Source organism: Strongylocentrotus purpuratus, unplaced genomic scaffold (genome assembly GCF_000002235.5).
Source record: "Strongylocentrotus purpuratus isolate Spur 01 unplaced genomic scaffold, Spur_5.0 spur5_scaffold_5, whole genome shotgun sequence".
Classification (NCBI taxonomy): Eukaryota; Metazoa; Echinodermata; class Echinoidea; order Camarodonta; family Strongylocentrotidae; genus Strongylocentrotus; species Strongylocentrotus purpuratus.
The window spans coordinates 30,345,733-30,371,603 of NW_022145611.1; the positions used below are offsets into that span (position 1 = coordinate 30,345,733).

Here is a 25,871-nt window from a genome sequence, read left to right on the forward strand (position 1 = left end):
AAGTGGAGATCAATTTCTATGATGGATGTGCATTCTTTAGGAGAGCCTCTGCATAATTGGCAATTAAAAATATTCAGCGAAAATAAGACAAAGAATGAATCCATGAACCCTGCATTAAAAACACACTCTATCCAATCCGGACACTCACTCCATAGAATCTCAAGACACACATGCGCACATACACTTCGGAGAGCCTGTAAATGGTTTATATATGTAAATCAGGATAAATCCCCCCTCTCCCACACAATTTGCCTCCAATCCTTTGATCCCTTGCAAATCACTTGTTTATGAGAGTCAGGTAGCTGGGTGAATTGAAGACACTACCCCTGGACATGAAGCAGAGGTGATAGCTAATACATGTCTGATTCAGCATTATATACCAAGTTGCAATATTTTGTTAGGTTATCAACCTTCAAATATCCCCTTGTAGTTTTCTAACAACATTCATATATGAATACCCCAGAACCACAAAGCATTTTAGTCTGCAAATTCACAACTATGGAAACATTTTTTTCCAAGGGTATAAGAATATAAAAAATTGAGTGCATTGATAACTGATATTGTATTAAAGCCCCACTGCACTACTTGCGCCCTCTGTATACCAAACAATGCCTTAGTGGTGACTGTTGGTCTCCCATGGTCCCCTTTTCTTATGGTAATTGAGAGCTGATTTGATGAGATAACCACCTGTCAGTGACCATGCAGAGAGGTGTAATCCCTCCTGGCTAAACTAACGCAGATGGGCTTTAAATTGTACTGTGCAGCTTACCCTCTGGTCTGCTTGCTATCGATAGATAATTTTCTGGCGTATGGGTTTGGACTGAATTTCTGGCAGTTCTTTCTCCATGACAATAGCTTGCTCTTCTGTGCCGATGTGAATGCCTCATGGTTATAGCACTTGTCTAGGAGCTGCAAGTACTGCGTTATCGTTTCTTCATGAGGTCTCGGCGTCATCAGCAGCTGAGTGCACACTGCATGGGGAGGAACAAAATATGACAGTCACTTATTAAAAAGATGAAGACAGCAAACCCAACGCATGCTCATTTCTCTCATGTACATACATGTAGTTGCGATTGATACTAATCGCAAGTTGCGATAAGTATCAACTCGTTATAAAAAGGGGCCCAGCCTGGTGGAAATCGAAATACTTTTTTTTTACTTAGAAGTGGCCCGAACATATACAAAAATACAGTTTATGTAATATGTACAAAAATTTTTTTTTAAAATATTGTTTATGATTTAAGAATTACCCAGTTTCTACCCTAAATACCTTTTTTTAACCTATTATAATTAATAAGTATAGAATCCAAATACCCTGAAGTCATTTTACATGCAATTAAAACGTCTGTCCATATCCCTGTGTCAATAGCTTTTATTGTGCAAAAGATTCACATCATTTCCTTCTATTAAAAACAAATAGCTGTCATTTTGATGTACATGCATTGTGAGAGCTATTGAGTGTGAGGATATGAAGCTCACTACGTCAGTATCCTGCCTGAGAGTAGTACAGGAAACTAAATACTCTAAATATGAATGTTACTCATCCAAATCACATGTCTCCTTATTTACTGTTGTTGATCTTTATCACTATGCTATCACCCACAGCCCCCTCATTAGCATAAAGTTAGATCCTTTGTTTAATAAACAGCATCATTAACTCACTGTTCTTTCTTTACTAGGGGGGAAGAGATGAGAGGGGTTAAATTAGGTAGTGCATGGACACTTGCTTTACTATAAAAAAAAAAAAAGGAAACTAACAACAATAGCGACAAAAATAGAGGAACACCAATCGGGGAAAGAATAATCATAAAAGAGAGGTCATATAATATTTCATAATTAAAGTTCATACTAAGAAGGACAAATAAATAGTTGGTGATAATCATCAAATTTGACAGACTGATTACCATATAATGCTAAATACAACAACAAAATGTTTTAAAAAAAGGGGATTCTGCTTCATGTTCATTTTGTAAAAAAGTAAGTGTTGTAATAGAGTAGGGGGCGGGGCAGTCATTGTAAATTTGACTTGGTTGTTTGTAGTATTGAGTCATAAACAGTATTGATGAATCAAGACCTTTTTTAAGCATGAAAGCCACAAAAGTTTCATTTTGTCTTTAAACAAAAGGACCTCTTCAGGAATTTAGCAACAATTTTGAGAAATAAAAACCAAGACCTTCTAAATAACCAATAACAAAAGTTATGGAAGTACCACACACTGAAATGAATGAAAGAGCATAATCAATGCATGAGCATGATCAACAATTCTACAAGTACTGCTTGTTTCAGGTACCGTATCAAAACCAGTGTAAATAGAGATATCACTTTTTCACAGCATCCAAATCCTAATGTCAGCTCTAATTTTAGTACAATTCAATGTTGTTTGTTTTGTTTCAAGATGAAAGTAAATGTAAAGATGCTGAGATGTTGAAATCTGTACTTTAATAGGTAGTAAGGATGTATATTCATGACACAGCAGTTTACAGCATGCTTTAATCACATCTACAGAAAGCATCATTTCATTTTGAAATACTCATCACTTGCATGTTTGTCTAGATAGTAAAATGTTGGTGGTCCATACGGTTGCCAAGAACCTGTTTTTGCCTTATCTTAGAGTGAAAGCTTTTGGATTTTAGAAATATCATTTCTAGAAGGATAGAATTGATGTCTCTAGGGGATAGAGAATGTATACACAGGAAAAGGAATAATTCAACCATTGGATAAGGCAATCGGATGTGACAATCAGTCATCTCTGAACAAAATTCTGATGAAAAGGCTCACATATCTTCACTATTGCAAATTATGCATTTCAGAATCATTCAGAATAAAGTTTCTCTACATATAAATGAAAGAATTCACATTTTCTTACAATCTCGAATGAATATTGGTTCAATGGTTTGTTTTTAACTGACTGCTAAGAAAGCATGTGTATGCTTGTAAGTAAGTAAGCAACAAGCATCTAATATTATTCATCTACCCATCCCAACCCATCCTCCCCAAAAGATAATGTAAAGAAGGTCAAAATGATTTAAGAATAATTTATAAATTTGATCTAATTTATGAAAAAGAAAAGAAGTCTGAATGAATTTTACCTAATTAATGAAGGTGAAAAGCAAGATATAAATATTAATTTAGATGAACTAATCATTAAAAAAATCATTTCAGAAACTCTGTGTGGAATGGGTCATCAGCATGAATTTACTGTTTTCATATTTAAAAAAAAAAATCTTTCCTTATCAGGTTAAGTGCCAACATTCTCTATCACTAGAGCTCACATGAGGAATATCACGTACACTTGATATAGGGATTATTCTGTCATGAAAAGGAAACTTCGTAACTTAATTTAATCAGGCCTAATATATTACATCCATACCTTTTTGGCATGACTCCCATGGCATTCTATATAAGGTACTGAGCAAACTTTTTGAAGGGGAAGTGACAGCAACACAGTTTAACATACGAGCATCTCGTTTACGCAGTATGGTATGCTCCATGTGTTAAAGAGAGAGGCTGGGGAGGGCTGGGTATAGATAGCAATTCAGAAATGCTGGATAAGGGTTCCGTTGCAGAAACCTAGATATATGGCTTAACAAATCATGGGCTTCATGTGGAAAGATCAGGAGGTGTATGAATTGGAAAGGTTAAAGAGTTTGATGTACTATGTACTAGAGAAATATCATGTCTTTTAAGAGGTACAGACATGTACTTCATGATGAATGCTGTCTTTACATTGGGATGGTTGTTCAACCCTTTGGTTCTTCTCCTGGGTATTTGCCCTGTCATTGAACACTATTTATGAAATATATGTATTCCTATGAGACAGATTTTCTAATAAGACATTCATTTTTTGTAATAAATTTGTATAAATTTCCTCATTGTTTCCGTTTGTAATACTATCGTAATGAATTGCTCTTTATAATGTAATATTATATTTTCATGCCAACCTTTAAGCCATGATACACTATGATGATCTATTAAACCAGGGTGATATACATTATATGAGTATTTCAATCATCAAAGAGGACAGGTCATTATGATAAAACTACTCGTTAATTCAAACAATTTTTTCATAAAAATCTGTATAATTTTGATACTAGAATTTCACACATCAAATCAAGTGCCTGGCTTGCTTGTTCAAACTGTGCATCAGGTTTTATCCATGTTGTTATCAACTCTCTATATTGGCATGAGATTGCAATTATGCAATGTGCCTCTTGGTAATGAAACCAAAAATATCTTGGGCTGGGATCTAAGAAAAAAAGTGTGTCATACTGAATCGAACAAACTATTTTTACGAGAAATGTTTCATGCAGTAATTCTTTCACATTTACCTAAAGCAAGAAGTCATCTCCCAATTTTCTTTTCATACTTATCTTACACGTACCTTCATTAAATCTATGATACATATTTTCCATGGTTGAAAGTATTCATGCATTTTAAAACCTGTCAGCAATAAAATAGACAATTTCCTTCTTTTTTTGCCACTTGGACAATGTACTTGGTACACAAAAATTAACTCTTCTTTGAGTAACTTATCAAACTCTCTATTAATGAACTTCTTCTATACCTTGCACATATCATCATTTAAAAGCGGAAAGGGTTTCAACTCTGTGTTAAAGTATTTGATTTAACACCATTCTGGTTCTCCGGAAAAAATATCAGAATTCCTACTTGGACACTGACAATGACTAGACTGTAGTGGCAATCTGTGGATAAAGACAATATACAAAGTCCCCATGCCAATAAAAGAGAAAAAATAAACAGCTTACTTTTGCCCATGAACCTTGTGATCTGTCCTGGCAAGTCTCCTTCTTGGACCGGCATGGAGCCTTGTTCCGAGTCCGTCCCACTCTCTGGCCTCATGTCCCCCACCACACCGGCAGGGTTGGTACCGATGTCCTCAGACTTGCTGCTGCTGCTTCGGTACTCTTTGGGGTTAAAGGCATGCATCGGTGTGTTGATGATGTTCTTGATGTCGTTGAGAGCGTTCCTCAGGTTCTTGGAGCTACCCGTTGACATGATGTCCTGCATTAGGAGATAAAGTATTCTAGTTACAACCATTCAAAGGGAATTTTCATTTTTAACTAAGTACTCATAACTTTTTTACCAATAACTTTTAACAATACAAAGCAAATGATTAAATATATTCAACAAAATATAACCGATTGAATAGTGCATACACCTATCTGAATTTCACTAGAGGCATATGGGAAAGTTCTAGGAGAATGATTCATTGTTTATTATTAGTGTTAAAAATAAATATTGCTATTCTATGACTTATAAATTTATTTGGCAAATGCATCTATTCTTGACCCTTTCACTGTCACCAACAATGCATAATACCTTTACAGTAAATTAAATATTGTTTAAAGAGGGAAATACATGAATAAGAAGTACACATGCATGACCAATTGAGTGATTGTTTGCCAAGTAGTTCATTTGTTAAAATCAATTATGCTCACAGTGCATTTCACCAACAAGTATTTTTTAATATTTACAGCAGGTAATACATTATTTATAGCGGAATAGAATTTAAAGAAAGGCCTAAATGTTGTTCACCCACAGTAAACTTTATAATTTTACGATTAACATTTTTCAAACTTTCAAAAAAATTATCCCTTAACTTGCTCGGGTCTCCAGCCATCAACTGTTCTTCCTCTAATGTATCGAAAATATAATTGATCACGATGAGATATACTATTTGGCAGCAGTTCCTTAATTACATGAGTGAAATGCACTTTCTGAATTTTTGGCATTTCTAAGACTCTCATTGACTTGAACAATTTGAAATATGCCTACATGTAATTACAAGCTCTTAAAGATTTTGACATCCCTACTTCAAGTGCCTTAATCATCCCTTGGTGTTTATTTTGTAAATATATGTAGCATTGAAATAATAACCTAGATATTAAAATAGAGTACTTCAGAAAACATTTTAAATGAAAGTTACAGACAAAGCGAAACATGAATGCGGTTGACATCACATTTTATCAATTCAATCTTGTCTGACCTTTTCTAGATTTCTGAGAATGGGTTGCCTCTCTTTCAACTTGTGTATACTGAGCATGATCTTATTCCTCGCTCCTTTCGTCACATCCTGTGATAATATAGACACAATCACCATTCAATCAGTTCCACATCACATGATCATGTTGTCAATGATGTACGGTAATGTACATGAGAAAGTACAGAGTAAAACAAATACCTGGAAATACTGAAGGGTATCATTCACTAGGTTCCACATCACATGATTTACTGAACAACGTTAAGAACACCACATGATAAGGTATTAAAGTGAATTAAATATACTAGATACCAACACACAAGGATATCATTCTTTCACTGTCAGATCATATGATGTATTCAAGGATGTACATAGTATATCAATATACTGTAGTTTATATAGTACATGTACATTGCAAGATAAACTATAAGTCAGAGCATAGGTCATTGAATTAATAGTTTGATACTTGGGGTTGTTAAAGCTAATGGGTGTGCCTAAAATTCTTTCAAGATATTGTAACATAAACATAACTTTTTTTTATCAATTAAAAAAAATTGTGATTATAGTATTTATTCAGCTTCACATCATTTCCATACACTGTACAACACAAAGTAATCTTATGAATTACTCTATGAAATGTGAAAATAAATATCACTAAAATTTGCAAACTGATAATCACAAGGTCTAAATATTAATGAAAATCACAAAGTACAATTTAAAATTAAATCCCCCCCCCCCCAAGGAAAAAAGGTAAAAATAAAAGTAAGAAAAATTAATGATATCTATGGAGATAAGGTTCTTTACCATTTCTTCCAGCTGCCTTTCAGAAAGTGCCATCATTTCATTATAGTCTATACTTTCAAACAGACTGGTATACTTGTGTAATCTCAAGCTTTTCAGCCATGTTGGTACATCTGTCATGATAAATCAAACATCAAATGTTAATGCACCAATGCTGAAATGTGAAGACCAATAGGAATTCAATAATTTTCATAAAGATATACAAGTGTTACACTGAAGTAGGTAAACAGAGATGTAAGCTAAATGCTTTAGAGATACAAATGCAAAATCACATTGAAATATAAATCGAACACTCAATTGTCAAACTTGCTATAGTTTTTTTCACAAGCATTTGTTCTTCTTTTAACAACAAAAATAAGAGTGTCAGACATGCAACGCCATTTAAAAAAAGAATATAAGTATAAACATTCCAACTTGATGCCCCTTTTCACAGGCCTTTGTTCCTCATTCTATTGGATTAAAATTATCTGATGTGTAATCATCTGTACGTATTGTGAATGAAACTTCTATATCTCCATTCAAACAGGAAACTATCAAGTGACTCATCAATTTGACCTAGCCATAATACAATCAGCCATGACCTATCTATTATACAAAAATACTACTGTTTGAGGCAATCGTTGTCTATAAAAAAAAAAAAGAAGGGATTTTCCTCATTTGTGTGCATTGCATATTTTTTTTTATTGTGCATAACATAGTGCAACATACAAAGCTACACAACATGTGCAAATTAGACATTCATGTAAGATTGACAACATTGACCTTTTACAAGCAAATATAGATTTCAAATTTGCTAACAAGGTCACAGATTAATTCATTCATAAAAGTAAAGTGTCTTCATAAAAACAGGTGCGTGTACATGACTAAGCTTCACTAACCCCTCAATATAAATATTTCCATGAGTTCAATGCTCATTATCAATAAGAAAAGAAATCACAAACATTCCTTATTTAGATTTCTAGAGAGTTTCTAAATTTTAAGCCATATAACCAGGTTATTAAAGATTCAATTTCATAGTATTCAAATTAATAATAGAGTAGAGTTCATCATGAAAATACTAATAAAAATGTGATTACAGAACCTATGGTGTTAGAGGAGGGTTTCACCAAAAGAACTCGTATAATATATCAAGAATTTCTTGTACACTGTATGTACATGTATATAGGTTATGGAACCATGAAGATCAGAAAAATTAGAAAAATTAGAAAAATAAACTCACCTTTCATTCCACTCTTTTCTTCTAAGAAGCTATTCCTCTTTCCTTTGCCAAGAAGGCAATCATCTGCAAGATAACAACAACAATCCTATTTGGATGAAATATGAGTGATTCAACCTTCTTCCTTGGAAACAGCTTGAAATAATTGACGTATATTCAACTAACAGGAAAACATGACTAAAATTAGACACAAGAAATGAAATAGGAGCAGTGTACTTCTCAAATAAACTGCAGCTGCATTCAGGATATATACAAATTTATCGACCAAAATAAATGGAAAGTGCATCCTGACAGGTGGAATCTGGAGAATATCCCCTTAATATCAAACATTTCATTTAAGGATAAGTAGTAAAACATAACATGAATGCATGTAAATTGTCATGGTTCTCAGTAACAGTCCATTTACTGTGATGGTCATAAAAACTTATTTTTATTACAGGGTTAAAGCAGGACCCATTTTTCTCATGCCTTAATATAACCCCTGACAACATTGTTATTAGGAAGTCCTGAAAGAAATTATTAATATACCAATGATTAATGATTGAACAAACATGAAATATGTTACATACCTGATGAAGGCCCTGTTACATTGACAGCTGGTGGTGCAGACATGGTTGTTGTGAGAGGTTGATGAAAGGAGTTTGACCCCACCAGGAGTCCCCCTCCTCCTCCTCCTCCTCCACCACCCCCATCACCTCCACCACTCCCTTGATACCAATCACCACACATCCCCGTTCTCAGGAGCCCCGTTGAGGACCCCTCCGACCCCACCTGGGAGGCGTAGGGGGATGGTTTCAGGAACGGCGACACCAGCTGGTCTGAGCCCAGCTGACTGGAGTAGCACGATGATGGGGAGAAGGACTGGTGATCGTCAAACTGGTTGAAATATTTGCTCCTTGGGAGTTGTTCCTCGCAGCTGAGAGCAGGGTGTATGACTAGGTATGTGAAGAGTTGGTGTGCTTCCTCTAGGAGGATGCCTTTGTCCTGCATGTAGCTCAGGATCTCTGGGATGAGCTTGAGGTACTCTGCCTTGGCCTCCGTACTGCTGGGTTGGAGGAGTGGTAGGTGGGAAAGAACCTGAGCCATGGCTTCCTCTTTGCTCTCAAGGTTCAAACCTCGTACAAAATCTGCGGGAGAATTACAAGAAAGAAAAAGATCATGTTTAGTGACAGTATCATGATTGCTCAGGTCCGGTTTGAAAAAGAACTGCTGCATCATAGCCATATGAAAATTGGCAAATTAAACTTTAAAGATTACCATGCTTTTCCACTTTGTGAATATACATGTACAAAAAGCCCTTGTAAACATAATTTGCATTAACCAGTTTAGTATTAGAAGCCAAGAGCAATTTCAGTGAAATTTAGCCCTCAAAGTTAAAATCTTCTTCTTATCACCATAATACTTTCACTTTATTTTAGCTTTCTATTGTAACCTCATGACATAAAACTCTACTGTAAGCATGCACATAATGTACAAAACCCCCATCAACTTGTGGTTTACTTTGCCACATCAATGAACCAGGATAGAAAAAGACAAAATTATCCTCTACATGTGTACATGTAATGGAAATTATACACTACAAAAAAAAGTAGAGTTACCAAAGCCTGAAGCATACTTTAAAAATATCACACCAAGGACCTGATATTAAGTATTAAGTAGCCTACACATATTAGGGCTGTAGTCCTTGGGGTCTTCCATACATACATGTAGGCCCCTCCATTTGAAAATTTGTCATATATCTATAATTGTCTACAGTACAATTACAGCTAATATTGAGTCAATATCAGACACGTACTCATACATGTACAGGTTATTACATGCATTTTGTAGACTGCCAGATTTTAATATTTTAAGTCTATCTTTACATATATGAGTATATAGCATTACATATAATGTTGAACTTTACTAGGTTCCAGACGTGCATGAGCGGAAACGTGAATAAATTGCAGAGGAGGTGATTAATATCAGCAGGAGGAGGCTTGCTTCTCGTTCTCAATTCAACTCAAGATACAGCTCATAAGCCTATAGTTGTCTGATTGCTAGCTATAACTTCTGAAAATACCAGGCATCTATTATAGAACCCTGGAAAACCGTGATTTGAAAAGCCTTTCAAACTGAGCTTTTGTATCCGCAGCAAAGGATGATATGTCAACAGCATGGGTTCATATGTAATAAGGATGCAAAGATGCCACGAGTGAGCAACCTACTTTATAACCATCCAATCACATATATGCATATAAAGCCCTGATTTTAATTTGAAGATGCAACTATAATACTTTAATAACGCCCCTGCAAAAGAATCAACTCCCATTTTTTTCATTCCCATGGTATTAGCATGTATTGGCCTTTTATACATCAGTTTCTAATTAAATTGTTCACACTTTTGATTGCACTATATTGACTAATACAAAGAGAAATTCTGGCTATAAATCCAAACCCTGATTAACTGAAAAACACATGCCTGGTCATTGTAGGAATCATTAATGTAATAAGACTTTACTAAAAAGACAGTGATATAATTCAAGGGTACATGTTTGTGGTACGGTATGGTATTGTGGTTTCATGTTTGGATTACAATTGGAGACCTGATTATCTTGAACCCATTTGAAATGCCTGGAGAACAGCCCATTTCTACAATGAGCCACGCTTCATTTCTAACCGCTAAATCTCTGTTTCCTCCATCATGCAATTACTGTCAAAGCCCCCAAACTGCACATGTATACAGCCACATGTGCATTCGTATACATGTGATTTATTATATACATCCTCATTACGGTAAGTATGGCTGAATCATGAAATTCCATGGTAACTACATAGCTACAGGTAGTTTTACTTAAGCACACCAAAAGGACCGATAGTCACTGGCAAAACAAGCTATTAGAATCAGATGCACAATGACTGCCTCTAACAAAGCTGGCCTTGCATGATGAAGATTTAAATTTGTTTGACACAATCTGATTAGAATTATATCTTCATCTATTTTGCTGTCAGATACCTTATTATTGAATACAGAGCTAAGGGTTATACTGTCCAAGCAAACAGAGAATGGACAGTGATGCCCATCGAAAGTATCGTATCTAATCTAACATAAAAGTGGAAGTGAGAGTACTTTGTATATCTAGCAATTGAAACCTCATTTATCAATTCAAATATAAACAGAACATTCTTAGAAACTCTAACAATACTTGAAAGTAACCTCATACATTGTATGCTTGCAAAATACTTTTTGTTTTAAAGGGGGATGGGTTGTGGGTGACCAAACTCCTGGTAAGTCTAGATTGATGGTTCAAATTTTTCACACCTCATTACAAAAAAAATTGGGTTTATTTTTTATTTCACTATTTTTAATTTGTATTCATTTAATATATTTTTTTCAAATTTGACTGGAATTTTGTTATGTAACAGAGTATGAAATGTTTTTTTCCCCATTCTTTCACCCATTTTCCTTTAAATTACTATTTTGATATTTAAATTTCCATTTTTTTCTCCAAAATTATTTTCATCAGTTGATTTTTGGTGGGGAGGGGGTGGGGGTAAAAAGGAGTATGGATGTACAAACCTAACAACAATAATATCAATCTTAAATACCACCTACCCATGTAGGTTTCAAATCTTTAAAGTTTTCAGTGGTTTATTAAAATGAATTGATTTGAACAAAAGAGTGTGGGTAATACTGGGTGTGGGATTGCACAGTGCAGTCTGGCTGAAGTGAACTATTTCCTGACTGGAGGTCATGTCAAAATGAGTCACACTCAACATGTCCTGGCTACTGAGGAAATAATAATCAGCCCTTCAAAAACTCTCTAAAAGTTTGCAAGAGGTATTTTTGTCCAACAGGTTACAATCAAAGTATTTAAGAGCCAAATAATAAAGATAACAATGTAAAAAGAGTAAAAATACATCATTAAAAAATAATTACAAAATACATGAAAATATAAAACTACATTCCTTTCTAATTCCATGTGCATCTCCTATTTGTATGAATGAAGGTAAACAAGTAGCCTGGGTCACTAGGAAGCCACCTATGCATAATCATGTAGAACAAACATAATGGAATAACTAATGCAATAATACCACAACAAAATTAAATTCCAATCCAAACTCCCACACAAATGTAGATTTAACAGACAAGGATCTGATCACGTTAAACTTAATTTTATTCAGTTTCATCTGTAGATAGATAAAAATCACATGACTGATTTGGTGACACAGTTTCATCCCAATTAAGTTGCTCAGAATGCATAAACTTTTTAATTCATGTGGGAATTGTACTGTTATCAAATTTATCAACAAAATCTACAGACATAATTTATCACCAATTATGATCATATTATGTATGACATCCCAGTCCCTGGATTCCTAGCTATTAGTGTAAGTCAAATCTTAAGATATATATATATGTCTGATTATCTGGACCTAAGATAACTGCACAAGGCATACATGTCAATGTACATACAGGGTAACACAGTGTAAGAATGTAGATTAGCTCCAGAAATTTGGCCTACAGCTTTTAATTGTACCAGTACTTTTCACTGGTCTTCAAGAAAAGAGAAAACATTATTCAACATTGTACTTTTGAATTAGTTGCCTCACGAAAAAACCCAGTTCATACGAGGATCAATTGATCCCTTAAAAGTATTTGTAATGTCATCCACCTAACCTGAATCTACATATAACACAATTGGGTGAAAAAATCCCTAATTTCTAAAAGTTCTGTCATTCCTTTAAAGGGGGATTTCCAGGATGAATATAGATAAAATATGAATTTCGTGTGTAGATAAAGAAAGAAAAAAAAAGATAAGTGAATCATTATTAAGAAGATGTACCGGTATGCTACATGTATATCTGGAACAACACAATCACTGAGATGCCCTGAAAAGAAACTAATTGCAATATGAGGTCAAAAGATGCTAAGTAATCATAATTTGGGTTTGCAAAGTTGAATGCTCTGAATTAGTATGAAACTTTATATTTTGTCAATTAAGGTTACTATGTAGTACCGGTACAAAAATATTGTGTACAAAATACCACCCAAATCTAAAATCAGGACAATTTCATGATGTATTTATGGAGATAGAGGAAAATGATTCAAGAGAGTCCTATAACTGAAATAACCTTTTAGTTTCCAACATCTTTTTATATGCGAGTTCACTGTTTTCTAACCCCCCAGTCTGGAGCAACTTCCCCTTGCTAAAGGATCCCTCATGAACCCAGATGCGACAATATCCTGTTGAGAAAACTTGTCATGACCGTACAGAAATAAAGATGGGAGACTACATTGGAACCCCTGCATTACCAGGTTTAGACCTTGAGTGAGGGACCTGCTTCTGTCGCATGATCGTCCCTTTGGATCACGAGCCAATATCCTCAAACTTTTTATAGAACTAGCCAGTATGCATTGTATTGTATTGTAAGCAACCATCTACACTGTATGTTCTACATGCAAGCTTCCTATATGCTTATTGCTCTTACCCTCATAGATTTTATAGTTAACATAACGACATCCATGCAAAGGAAATCTCACAATGCACATTAACAGAAATATCCTGCTACCTGAGAACAGAATATCAAATCCTAGTTTAATATGGGCGAGTGTTCAATATTTTTGGTCATGCAAATTTATTAATTGTAGTTTTATCTTGATTCTTGAGTCAATCAAACTTGTTCAAGAATACGAAGGTAGACTAGTACAAATTGGTAAAGCTCTCATTGAATGTAGATTTTTTTAAATTTCTTAAAGAGCCATTCATCAATTAAAGTGTAATAAATTAAGCTAGATCGATTTAGTAGCATCTTCACTTGGTTACAAGTGTATTGCCAGAGGTAAAAGTTGACTTTTTGTTTACAAATTCATTTTGGCAACAACTACTTGATGAAAAGTTAAGCACCGATACAGATTAGTCACAGCCCTCTCCCTATATCCTCTCTTTAAATTTATTCAACAACAAAAAATCAAACACTAAATGTACACAAAGGTATTAAGTTGTAACAGTCTATTCACAAGGAAATGTGATAAGGGAACAACAACAATAACAACAAAACTAATTAATAGCTAAATTAAGAAATTCAATTTAATTCAACCATCATTTCATTTGTCCTCTTAGTTAATGAAAACTTATTAGGGTGATTCTGTGTAACGAGTCCCCCCCAAAAAAAATATGAATTATTTCCATTTAGTTCATCCAAAAATAGAAAAATCTTTTGACATGACTATTCAATAATGTTAGAGATGTCAGAGAGAACCATTATCCAATAGTCACATCAAGAGATTCCCATTTTTAAATTGAAGAAACGAACGAAAGTCATATGTCATAGTGGACAGATTGCACATGATTGCCCAATATATGGTTGACAGAAATAAAAGATATAGGTAGAGTATATACTTACCAGGATCATTTGCTTCTCTATCTACATGTTGAAGGTCCGACTCTGCAAGTGCCTGATCTAGCACCAGGGACAGGAACTTGGCCTGGGTTCCAGAGACCCCTTTGAGCAAGGAGTAGAGGACCAGGGTCTGCTCGCATTCATTCCAGTCCTTGAAGCAGGACCATAGAGCATTAACCTGATCCCTGAACAGGTCTGTGGGTTTCATGCTGCTGGTGGGATGGGCAGCGGTAGGCTTGGCTGTGGGGGTGGTGGTGTTCGTGGGCGAGGACGCGGTCGTGAAGGAAGTGCGGGGATCAAAACCCTTCACCTGCCTACCATCGTAGCTACCGAAGGGGTTCCAGTGGTCTACGATAGGGAATAGGCTGCTCAGTTGATGCTGCTCTGGTAACTTCTGTATGCCTTTCTGCTCAATAGCAGGTAGAAAATAAAATGGGAAACTTGTAATAACCACTTGAAAGCTCAGAATCTTTACAAAGACAACGATCATAAAGACAATAATCATAAAAACAACAACAAAAGTATAGTTTCTCAGAGAATGCCAAGAGGTGAAATATTGTTAGAAAAGTTGGATGTGATGCTCGACCTCCTTGCATAAATTTATATCACAAGAATTTAATACAAAGCATGAGATTCTGAAATAATCAATAAACTTTTAATAGGAAATAGCCTCAGAGATTACCTAAAACATTATTAGAAAACTGATCTACATTGGATGTTAGAATTACTTCAATATAAGCTAGAATTAGGCAATGTAAAAATAATATGAAAGGAGCACAAACATTTAGGACTACAAAATGTCTTCATTTACACAATGTACATGTACATGTAGGTCGATCTACATTGTAAATTATGTAAATGTATAAGTTCCGTACTTAGTAGATGAAGTGTGATTTCCAATCTTTCAATCAACAATATAATGAAGCATTATGTCAATGTGAAAAGCAAACAAACTACAATGTATAATACATTGTAAACACGTCCAATGCAGTATACATGTACATGTATTGATAAAGAATGCATAACGGTATATATAGCGTCACTGAGGCCCCTTTTGCCTTAATAAATCTTTCTTGGCGACAAATATTATGCTGAATCTTTTTCTTTCTACCACAAGTAAGCTTCACAATGGCTTGCTTGAGCTTGGCAGTTGGCAAACTGTATTTGTCATTTGGATGGAACAAGAAAAATCTGTACAGGGTGTATTAGCCTTTATAATCTACAGCTGCCATTGTTTACTAAGCTAACTAGTCATTCAGACTGTATGCCTACACTACATGTATTTACTTGATTACTGTATGATATTCTTGGTTGTGGGCAACTCAATAAATTTATTTGAAATTTGCTAAAAATTACTTAATCTACATGTATCCTAAAAATGTGTTTGATATGTCAGATTAATGAAATAGTAGGCATGATGTAGTCAGGGAATATATGTCTCTTTCATCAATGACTGGTTACTTAGGAAGCTACAAAGACAAATTTCAGGCATAACATAGAAATTCAAAAAAATACTGGCTTTCAGGAAACAAAAGAGGTACAGGTACAGTGTAAGGCAAGAAGATTGAAACCCATTATAAATAGCTCTGAATGACTCAGTTGTTGTATTAGGGTTCAAACTCCTTTCATAATAGGTCAGGGTGGTTATCATTATATAGAAAATGATAGTAAATCTAAACACATGAGACACACCTACAAAGTGCTTTCACAATGTGTAAAATAGCTAAAATATCCCTAGTTCCAATTCCGATTAAAAAGTCATGCAATGTACGATACTTATTAAAAGTTATTTCACAAGTATTTGTTTTGTTTTGTTAACGACTGCTAAATGAGATGTAGAAGTCAATGGTAACATTTGATGTCCAAAGTTTTGACCATTTGTAGGCTTAAAATACTGATATGAGGTATACAATTATAATAATCATGATCAGTAATTTCCATTACTTATACCTCATGAAAAAAGTCATTATATACAGTATGTAATATGTCATACACAAAGTAAATTGTACATGTATGATAAACTTTCAACATATCAGAACATAGATTGACAACCCTTGTAAAGATCAAAGAACTGATTATTTTAGGAAAAATCAAAATAAAATACACAAATTTATGAGTGATTGTAAAAAGTTGTACATGTAATAGGAAGTTAAAATGACTGTCACATATTTAAGGAAATGGGATCAATCATCAATGAAAAACTAACAGAATAAATGAAGTTTGATATCAAACAGTTTTTCTCACTGGATCGATTTGCCAACCAAAATGTGATGTTTGCAAACTCGAAATAAAATAAAGATTCATGGCAGTAAGAAATAAGAATCTTAACTTCATGTATAGCCTTAATGTCTACTACAGATTACATGTATAGTACATCACTTTTAGGCACTGCTGAAATTATTATTATTCAAAATTAAAATTTTAAAACAAACATTTCTTTTGGTATATTTGTGCATTACAATCTGAACATGAGCTATCAAAGTAACAGGAAAGGAAATATATCAAAATAAATAAAGAGCAAAAATATATTAATAACAAATTTTGGAGCAATGTCAGTAAAATATTGACATTCTGAAGAAAATGCTATTCTACTTGATTTATCTTGAATACTACATCGTTTTAAATATTTAATAGGCCTACATTTCAGAACTTACTCAAAATCTGCGCCCCTTACAGTGTACGGTAACCTCATTTCTCTACTACATGTACGTCATCAGGATAAAAGAGTAATGATCAGAACATAGAACTTTGTCATTATATGGTAGCAAATTGTATTGCAAATACCATCTACCTTCGAAAAATCCCCCTCAATGTCAACAAACAATATGACTGACGTATATTACAACTATGCGTATGGATGATTTCCCACTTCAGTGGTTCTGTTGACAATGACAACTGAACCGTGCTTTCAATTTTTATCTTTTGTTGGGTAAATTCCCCTAAAATTTCTGCGAGCAGCGCTGTCAGTGCACGTTGACACATAAAAAGAACATGCAACAAGTATTCAAACAAGATTCTACAAGCAAAGATCTATTAATTGCGCTCCACTCACCATGACTGCTCAGGCACTTCTGTCATTCGGCAATGGCAGATAACCAATGATTAAAAAAATACATATAACTCTCTCTCCCTCTCAGTTTCGCACTCACTTACTCTCTGCGCTTCATGCCTAGCCGAGACCTGTGTGTGAATTATACATCATAGTGTGTGTAATTTCCTATGAGCAAGAGACAACCAGGAACTAACATATCAAGGAAGTTCCCCTTGAAAAACTCTTGGTGCCGAAAAGAATCGTGACTGTCCTTACAGTGAGCAATCTGTGCACAGTTAGTGAGAGGGGGATTCATCCAGTGGCATCCTTCCAAATTAAAAAAAAAAAAAAAATCAGTAGGGGCGGACGGACTTGCATAGTTCTTGCATATTTTTGTTTCTTCTCTTTTGAGCCACCCCCCCCCCCCAACTCTTTTCTTTTGGAAACTAATAGAAAAGCATACACCACCCAAACCCCTAAAAGTTAGTCAACAAAATCAATTTTCAAGTTAAACTAAATATGGATCTAAAAGATATCCTAATCGAACATACTTATGACCTGAAAAACGCATAAAAATGGACTTTACATTCCTCTCATTCCATAAGCAATATGTGCAATAGGTATATGAACACATTTCATGATTTGGAATTTTGGATGCATATAAGTTGTTCATAGAACTGTTAATGTAATAATATGTTCACCACTATAATGGAATAGTATCATTCCCCCATCCCCTAAGAAAAGAAGGGTAGATCAGTACGCCCACCTCTTACAACCTAATTTGGTCTTGCAAGATATAGCTGAGCTGACATCACAAGTTCATCAAAATAGGAGGCAAACACTACACTCAATTCATGTACACTCTGATGACAGTGACATTATTGTAGTTAATCTGTTTTCAAATTGCAATGAAGCATACAAAGGAAGCATGCATCCATCTGAACATGAACCAAAATCACTGGTCCAGAGCATACCGTACTGTTGTGTTAGGATTTTAGTTTCTTTGCTCATGATGCAAATATATAAGTGAAGTGGTGAGCAAATTTTCTGGAAAGATTTTTTGTTAGTGAACCTTTTCTATTTATCATCTTGAGCATATCTTGAGCATATTGTAACAATATTTCTGAACTCGTCATTCAATTTTTGTTTGTTTAAAAATCTGAGGGTGTTTTGATGATTCTATATTATTCATTCTTTAAATTTTTGAACAACAAATTAGACAAACATGGGCACTGCATACTTCTCAATATTTTCAGTGCTGCTGAACATTAAGTTTGTTTATTTATTCATTTTTTTAATTTTAAATAAAATAAAATAAAATTAATGTTATTCCAGATTCACATTTTGTTGAATTATCATTTCAAAAATAAATGTAGGTCCAAGATTGTAGATACCATAATCATTAAATAGACTACTTTAAAACAAAATTTAAAAAATCATTTCCAAATGCAATTAGACTGAGCTATTTCCCCCAACAAAATAAGCATAGTGTTACAAACTAGAGTTCGCAAAAAAAATAGGATGACTCAATGAAAAATGTCTTTTCAAGTAATATTGATGATCAATCAATGTTTGCTCTTTGACCAAATAGTCCATAAATACAGATGTAATCTGGGCCCCATAACACAAAGCTTAGCTATTGATCGCAAGATTGATTGAATCAATTGCAATAATCAATTGTGCGATCAATTGATAAGCTTTGTGTTACAAGGCCCAGACTATCTAGATTACTTTTGACAACATATTCTAATTCTTTTGTAAAGAGGTTCTGTATGTATTAGGATTAATGAAAATAGTATTTTGTGATTTTCTTCTTAATCTTTGATCTAATCACCTCTACGGAATGTGAAATGACTCATAATACATTACTTTGCCTAAAGCTAGAACTACATTTGATTCTCTAACTGTAATTGCAATAAACAATAGAGAATTAATATCTTTAACTTTTTTTTACAAGAAATGGATCTGGATACATGTACATGCTACAGGTCTTTAAAGGGCTGTCAGAACAAACGTATTACATATATGAATACAAGCTATTTTTTTAAAGTAGACTCTACATGAAAAGCCCGCATGAAACATCAGACATACTTCAGCCGGTTCTGATCCAAATTTGTTATAAAATTCAACTTAAGAAAAAAAGTTGCATTAAAAAACAGAACTACCTATTCCCTACCCTACATTTCTATATATTTATATACCAATACAACAACAACAAAAACAAACAAAAATTAACCCCCCCCCCCCCCCTCCCCTCTAAAGAGATTAATGCATATGTATATATATATATAGCCATCTCCATTTACATACAATGTAGGCCCATATGCATTGTGTCCATGTATACATGTACATGATATCATTTTGAACAACCCTTCACTGTACCCTCCAGCTGTGTGACACATTAGCAACAAACTATTTTTAACCCTCCCAACTTCCTACCCTCTCATCTACAGGATCATGTGCATCTAAAGTGCATTACTGCCTAGTACGCAACAGACGATTCTTCCGAAACAATTATACGGAAAGCGAGGGGGGGGGGGGGGGTCATTAAAGATTATGAACCAACAACACAAGAGGGCTCTCTTCATAATGAAAAAATGTAGACATGCATTTGGAAATGACTTACACTGTAGCAGATAGTACTGAGCCAAACAAAATCTACATGTAAACAAAAAATCAAATTAATTTCATGAATGGTAAATTTTTAGAGTAAAGATAAAATAAAACAAAGGAAGCAAATTTGTAAAATAATTGTTTAGCACTGCTAAAGAATCTTGATTTGTTATGCATACCGGTATACCGAATCTTTGGGAAAGATATGAAATTCGCTATTTTCTAATTAAAAGCCTTTCATTTCATATTCAGTCTAGTTCCTTTTAAGGACCTCCAATATTATGTGCATACATGTACATGTACATGTACAACTGTACATGTACACATACTTTGACTTTAACGGTTTAATTTCATCTCATCCAATAGGTTTTTTTTAATGCTTAATTTCAATTTTTGTAATAGAAATGTTTGTTTAGCAATTGTTAAATACTTTCTCAACTCTTTCGCTCAAACAACTTCCTTTTTTCTTCTCCATTCTCTCCTTCCCACCGTCTTGGTCTTTCAACATGAAAGTATATTATCACATTACACGTGTAACTTTGTTTTGCAATTTCGATTTCATCTTACAATGACTTACAATATGTATTTTAGTTTTGTATATGTTTATATCTCTCTATATTTTTAACTTGTTTGTAAATTGAACATTTTCAGCCTGCGGGCTGCTTGTTTGATGTGATTTCTCAATAAACCAAACCAATTCAATTCAATATATTTAAAAGAAGTTTAATAACTTACATGGTGTCCTAGGTACAGTATATTTTAAAAGCAAAATTTCATCCAGTCTTCTCATGACTTTTGCAGGACATCACATTTTTTATTTGAGTGCACTAGCTATATTTTTGTGCTTTTCCCTGCTAAAGCCAGAGCATTCAAAGTGTTTAAAAAATTTAAAAAATAAGAAAAAGGAGGGATGTCTTTCTTTTTCAGTAGCGAAACCTTCATGTTATTAAAATGGTGTTTCCATGAACTTTTTTCTACTTCAAATGTTTCACACTTATGCTGAATGTCACTTTCATGGTAAGGGAAAATTAATTGTCAATTTTCCTGAAAATTCAACATGTTCAGTCAAACTCATATTTTCTTACTTTTTGTTTTCAGAACAAAAGATGCAGAAGTTATTTCCTGATCATAGCTCCATACAAGTCTCTGTCAATGTTTAGTCTCAATGCAGAACTTTGTGTTGCCAAAGCAAATTAACGATTTTGGCTGTCACACTCCTAATATAATTGCATATCTACTACCATCTAAAACCCTAAACTCCTGTCTGAGGCCTCTACATGTACAGTCAATGAACCGCAAGGAAAAGGCGCTATATCAAATATCTTTTGGATTGGATTGGAATTACACACACATGTATGGCAGCGACTTTCTTTATCATCTCAGCTATGGTATATTACAGTCAACAGTGTTTTTAACATGAACAAATACGATGAGAATATAAACATGGTTTTAAACCATCAAACTTTTCTTTCACATTATTTGACTACATTTTCAGCTTACATTATTTTTTCACAAACTACATTGCACTTTAAATCACCTTATATTCTAAACGTACAAACCTTCTCCCTCTAATTCTCATTCTCTCCTGACGATGTCCATCAGTCTTTTTCACTTTCCCTTCTACCATTCTTTTCACTTCCACCCCCCCCCCTCTCTCTCTCTCTCTCTCTCTCTCTCTCTATACCACTACAATGCTCTTTTCTTTCACAAAGCATTTACCATGTACATTTCAATGCTCTTGTTTTGTTCTGATGATGATTAATCTACCAATTTATATTCAAGCCATTTTAATTCCCAAGAGAGGCTTACCTTTATAATCTACACTCTTTCAATTTCAATAAGCCCCTTATTTACACATGTCCTAGAAGTTAATTTAAAAACAATATCCAAGTTTTTCAGTTCCATTTCAGTTTCCAATTTTATAAGAGAAAAAAAAAACCTTAAGTTAAAGATTGTAAATCTTGTGATAGATCCAGATCCTGTATTATAATAGACAAAATTTCCCCCTGTTTTTTAAATGTATAAAATGAGGTGGAAATGAATGATAGGAAAAAAAAATTAAATTAAAGGATTACAGGGAACATCCGCACCTACATGTACAAACAGTTCAATACATGTAGGTAGATATAATTTTACCTCGAGCCTGTAACACAAAGGTTTGCGAATGATTGCAAAATTATAATGGCTAAACAAGATCATTGCTGCATGCACTGTATGCACATATTGTTTGAAAGGCTGACCAATAAGGATTGTTGATTTAAATTTGCAATTGATCACAGACCTTTTTGTGACAGGCCCTTGGTCTGCATTACATGTATGTAACTCTGCGAGAGAGACTCAATGAGATTCTCTTTGCTCAGTCACATGATTCATCAGAAGTTTGGTGCATGTGTGTCTGGACAGAATGGTTTTCCAGACAGGTCAGTCAATCTGACAGTGGCAGCGCATCTTTACATTTTGATCTATTCATTCATTTCCTTGGCCTTCCATGGAGATATTCATGAATGATAGGTTTATAGTCTACATGTATACCCAGACGTTGTATGTCCGGACAGGTTGTATATCCCAAAAGTTGATTTAAACCAGCAATTTGAAGAAAATTACATGTGCTATTTTGTTGATCCTTTCAGACTTGTTAGACAATAAAGAACAAACATTTATGACTGTTTGTACTATTTGATGCATACTTTTTGTTACATTCTTACTAGAATTATTTAGTGAATGCTTCCTTTTTGTTCAGCTTCCAGACACACAACCCCCGGCCCCCATTTGCATCATACTTGATCATTGATGCAGATTTGTAAAATCAAATGGCAAACATGATTCTGTCACACTCAAGATGTGTGTGACGAAATGAAGCAGTGCGACAGTAAACTAGTGCTTAAAGAGGCTATCACCCATTCGCTCATGAAATATTAAATCAATGCAATGCTAGCACTTATCCAATTTCATCACACAAACTAAGCTAGACGGCAGGCCCATCTTCTTTCCCCTCCAACATGTCCAAAGCCCAATCCATGGACATGATGATGGACCAAGAGGTTAGTTTGCACAAAAGCAAGTCAAATGTGCATGAGTGCACATGCACACTGATTACGAGGTTTCCCATTATTATACCCCAAATTAATAGCAATAATAATAATAATAATTTTGGTCGTCGTTTTTTTTAATTCACCTTCGATCTACATTAATCCCCCGGCGCCCTGCCCTGTGACCCAATCCAGCTACTCCGTCAATACACGAACGACTGCAGATGATACAGTCGGGTCTAAAATTAGTTGCAATGAAACTTGATCTTATTCTTGCACATTAAATTGGTCTTACCAACGACAGAATCGTTCTCCGAACCGGACAGATATGTTCTTCTGACTATGACAGCGATAATCATACAAGTACATACAATGATCTTTACAAAGTTCCCACATAAAATGCTGACATGTTGACCATTTCGGTTTGGTAATGATGATGGATACCGGATCTAACGTGTGTAAATAGTAGTGTGTGGATACTATGTGTGTACGTGTATCGCCAATGCAATGTAATATTTTGTTCAGTCTAGTTTTCAGGTGTTCCTATTTATTAAGAATAAGGATTTACTCCCTCCGTGTACGGTAACCAACTGATCTCTGGTTCCAGTTTGTCTTGAGCTAAGTCTAAATTTTAACAAAATCCGGAGATTATCTCAGATAATGACAAATTACAACAGAAAAGTGAAGAAAAAAAGGACGTAGATCTACAGCTGTATTCTTTGAATAAGGTTGAGTTTAGCAAATTTAATGTTTCTTAAAAACAAAACAAAAATCAAGATTGTTACTCATACTATTGTTTAGTAGTCTTTTGTACTTGTAAGTCCTAAATATTAATTTATCCTTGTTTTGTACTTCTAGCTCTTTTGAAGGAAATTCATATCATTATTAATACTTTTATATCACCCTTCTTATGTGTCTTAACTACTAACATAAAAAAAGACTTGGCCAGCATATTGGACCAATCTTCTTAATGCCGAAAAGGAAACTAGATCCTGCCAACTGCAACAGTAGGCCTATATCAATTCGCCTCCCCCACCCCCTTTTAGTATAAAGTGCTGTGGTATTTTGTAATTTTTGTTATATATTGGCCTAAATATTCCATTGTTATTTTTATGATTTTCGTCATAATCATCGTCATACATCATATATCATTATTATTATTATTATTTTCATTGTAACTATTATTATTATTATAATTAATGTCATTGTTACTATTATTATTATTATAATTAATGTCATTGCAACTATTAATATTATCATTATAATTATTGTCATTATTATCATCATTATTATTATTATTGTTTTTATTATTAATATTGTTATCATTATTATTATTCTCATTATTTTTATTATCATTATTATTATTATTATCATCATTATTATTATCATTATCATTAGTATTATCATAGTCATCATCATGATCAGCAGCAGCAGCATCAACAATGAAATTTCTAGATTAGTTTCACAAAAAGTTTATATTTGATCAACTTCTATTCATATTCATGCCTTGGCATACATATCATCAGTTTAGAACCAGCTAGAAGCTAAGAGGGTGTTATAACTCATACCATTTCACCACTTCTCGCTCCAAACAGATATCACATTAATTCAAATCCAGAATAACTTGCTCATAATGCAGTATTCACACTTTCATTTCAAAGTTTTAAATAATCACGAGTCAAATACAAGGAATCTTATGCATTTTATCCAGACATTGGTTTAATTCATATCATTATTGCAACATATACACCTACCTAAATCCTGAGTTTAACTGCTACACAATGGAAAATAAATATCTTCACAGCGCTATTCATCTTCAAATTAGAACACCGAGCGTTACCTGTTTACAAAACGGATTATCAGTGCAGAAACAATATAACAGCTGAAATAAAAATCTAAATAGATATCTGATATGATATAGGTGAGCTCAGTACATTATTTCACGTCATTCTCATGTCTTTCACTTTCCACATATCAATCTTAATATAAGTCATAACTTTTCAAGTTCAATTTCAAGGTAACGTACCACTTCATAGACAATTTTCAATGAGTATTCAATAATAATTTTGGAGGCATAATCCCCATTTTTTAAATGATCATGTATTTTGTACAGAAAGTCATCTCAATGAATTAACCTTTAACACTAATACTCATCATGAAAATGAAAATGATAACAAAAGTCGTCAATAATGAATCATGAATAGATCAATGATACCTCCTGTATTCTTTAGATAACCATATAGCTCCATATAAATGTACATGGCAGGAATTGCTAAAAAGAATATATGAATATTGGATAAGATAAAGCAGTTCATTTCTGAAATTCCATCAACAGACTAACATGGAAAATCTATTAAAGAATACCAATCACCTGAAGAAAAAAAAAGCATTTGTGTATGGCTAGAAGTCACATTTATGTTGAATGAGATGCATCTTAACTTGCAATATCTCTTTAGATGTAACATTTGAAGCTCATATTTTAAATATAGTATAGCAACTTAAAACCCCTATCATACATAGCAAAATATATTTGGTGATTGGTACATTTTATAAGCATTTCGCAAGGAAATTCACGCTTTCTTTTTCCTCCACTCTTATAAGATTCAATTATCTTGGATTTGCACCATTAAATCCTGTCATACATACCAAACATTTTTTTTCTAGAATTATTCTAGAAAATAGTATGACATATTTTTATTTTTCTCTTCAAATAAAAATCCTTGTGATATTTTAGAACTTGTTGTTGCTGTTTTAAATAAAATCAATCATTTACATTCTCTAGTAAACAATATCAAA

At 33.8% G+C, this 25,871-nt stretch overlaps 1 protein-coding gene across 2 annotated transcripts in view; it reads right to left on the minus strand.

Moving 5' to 3' along the window:
• Positions 1-23,560, minus strand: part of LOC100892959 (protein Smaug homolog 1) — a 33,102-nt gene extending 9,542 nt beyond the window's left edge. The window contains exons 1-8 of one of the 2 annotated variants that reach the window (XM_030999513.1): positions 23,371-23,560; positions 14,406-14,808; positions 8,588-9,145; positions 8,022-8,084; positions 6,806-6,915; positions 6,008-6,094; positions 4,767-5,022; positions 770-971 (exon numbers count right to left, since the gene is read on the minus strand). In XM_030999513.1, the coding sequence (XP_030855373.1) occupies positions 770-971; positions 4,767-5,022; positions 6,008-6,094; positions 6,806-6,915; positions 8,022-8,084; positions 8,588-9,145; positions 14,406-14,610 (1,481 nt within the window). In that variant the 5' untranslated portion in view covers positions 14,611-14,808; positions 23,371-23,560. Of the gene's footprint in view, positions 1-769; positions 972-4,766; positions 5,023-6,007; positions 6,095-6,805; positions 6,916-8,021; positions 8,085-8,587; positions 9,146-14,405; positions 14,809-17,454; positions 17,771-23,370 lie in introns of those variants that run through there. The other variant, XM_030999512.1, reaches the window with a different exon arrangement.
• Between the last annotated feature and the right edge of the window lie 2,311 nt (positions 23,561-25,871).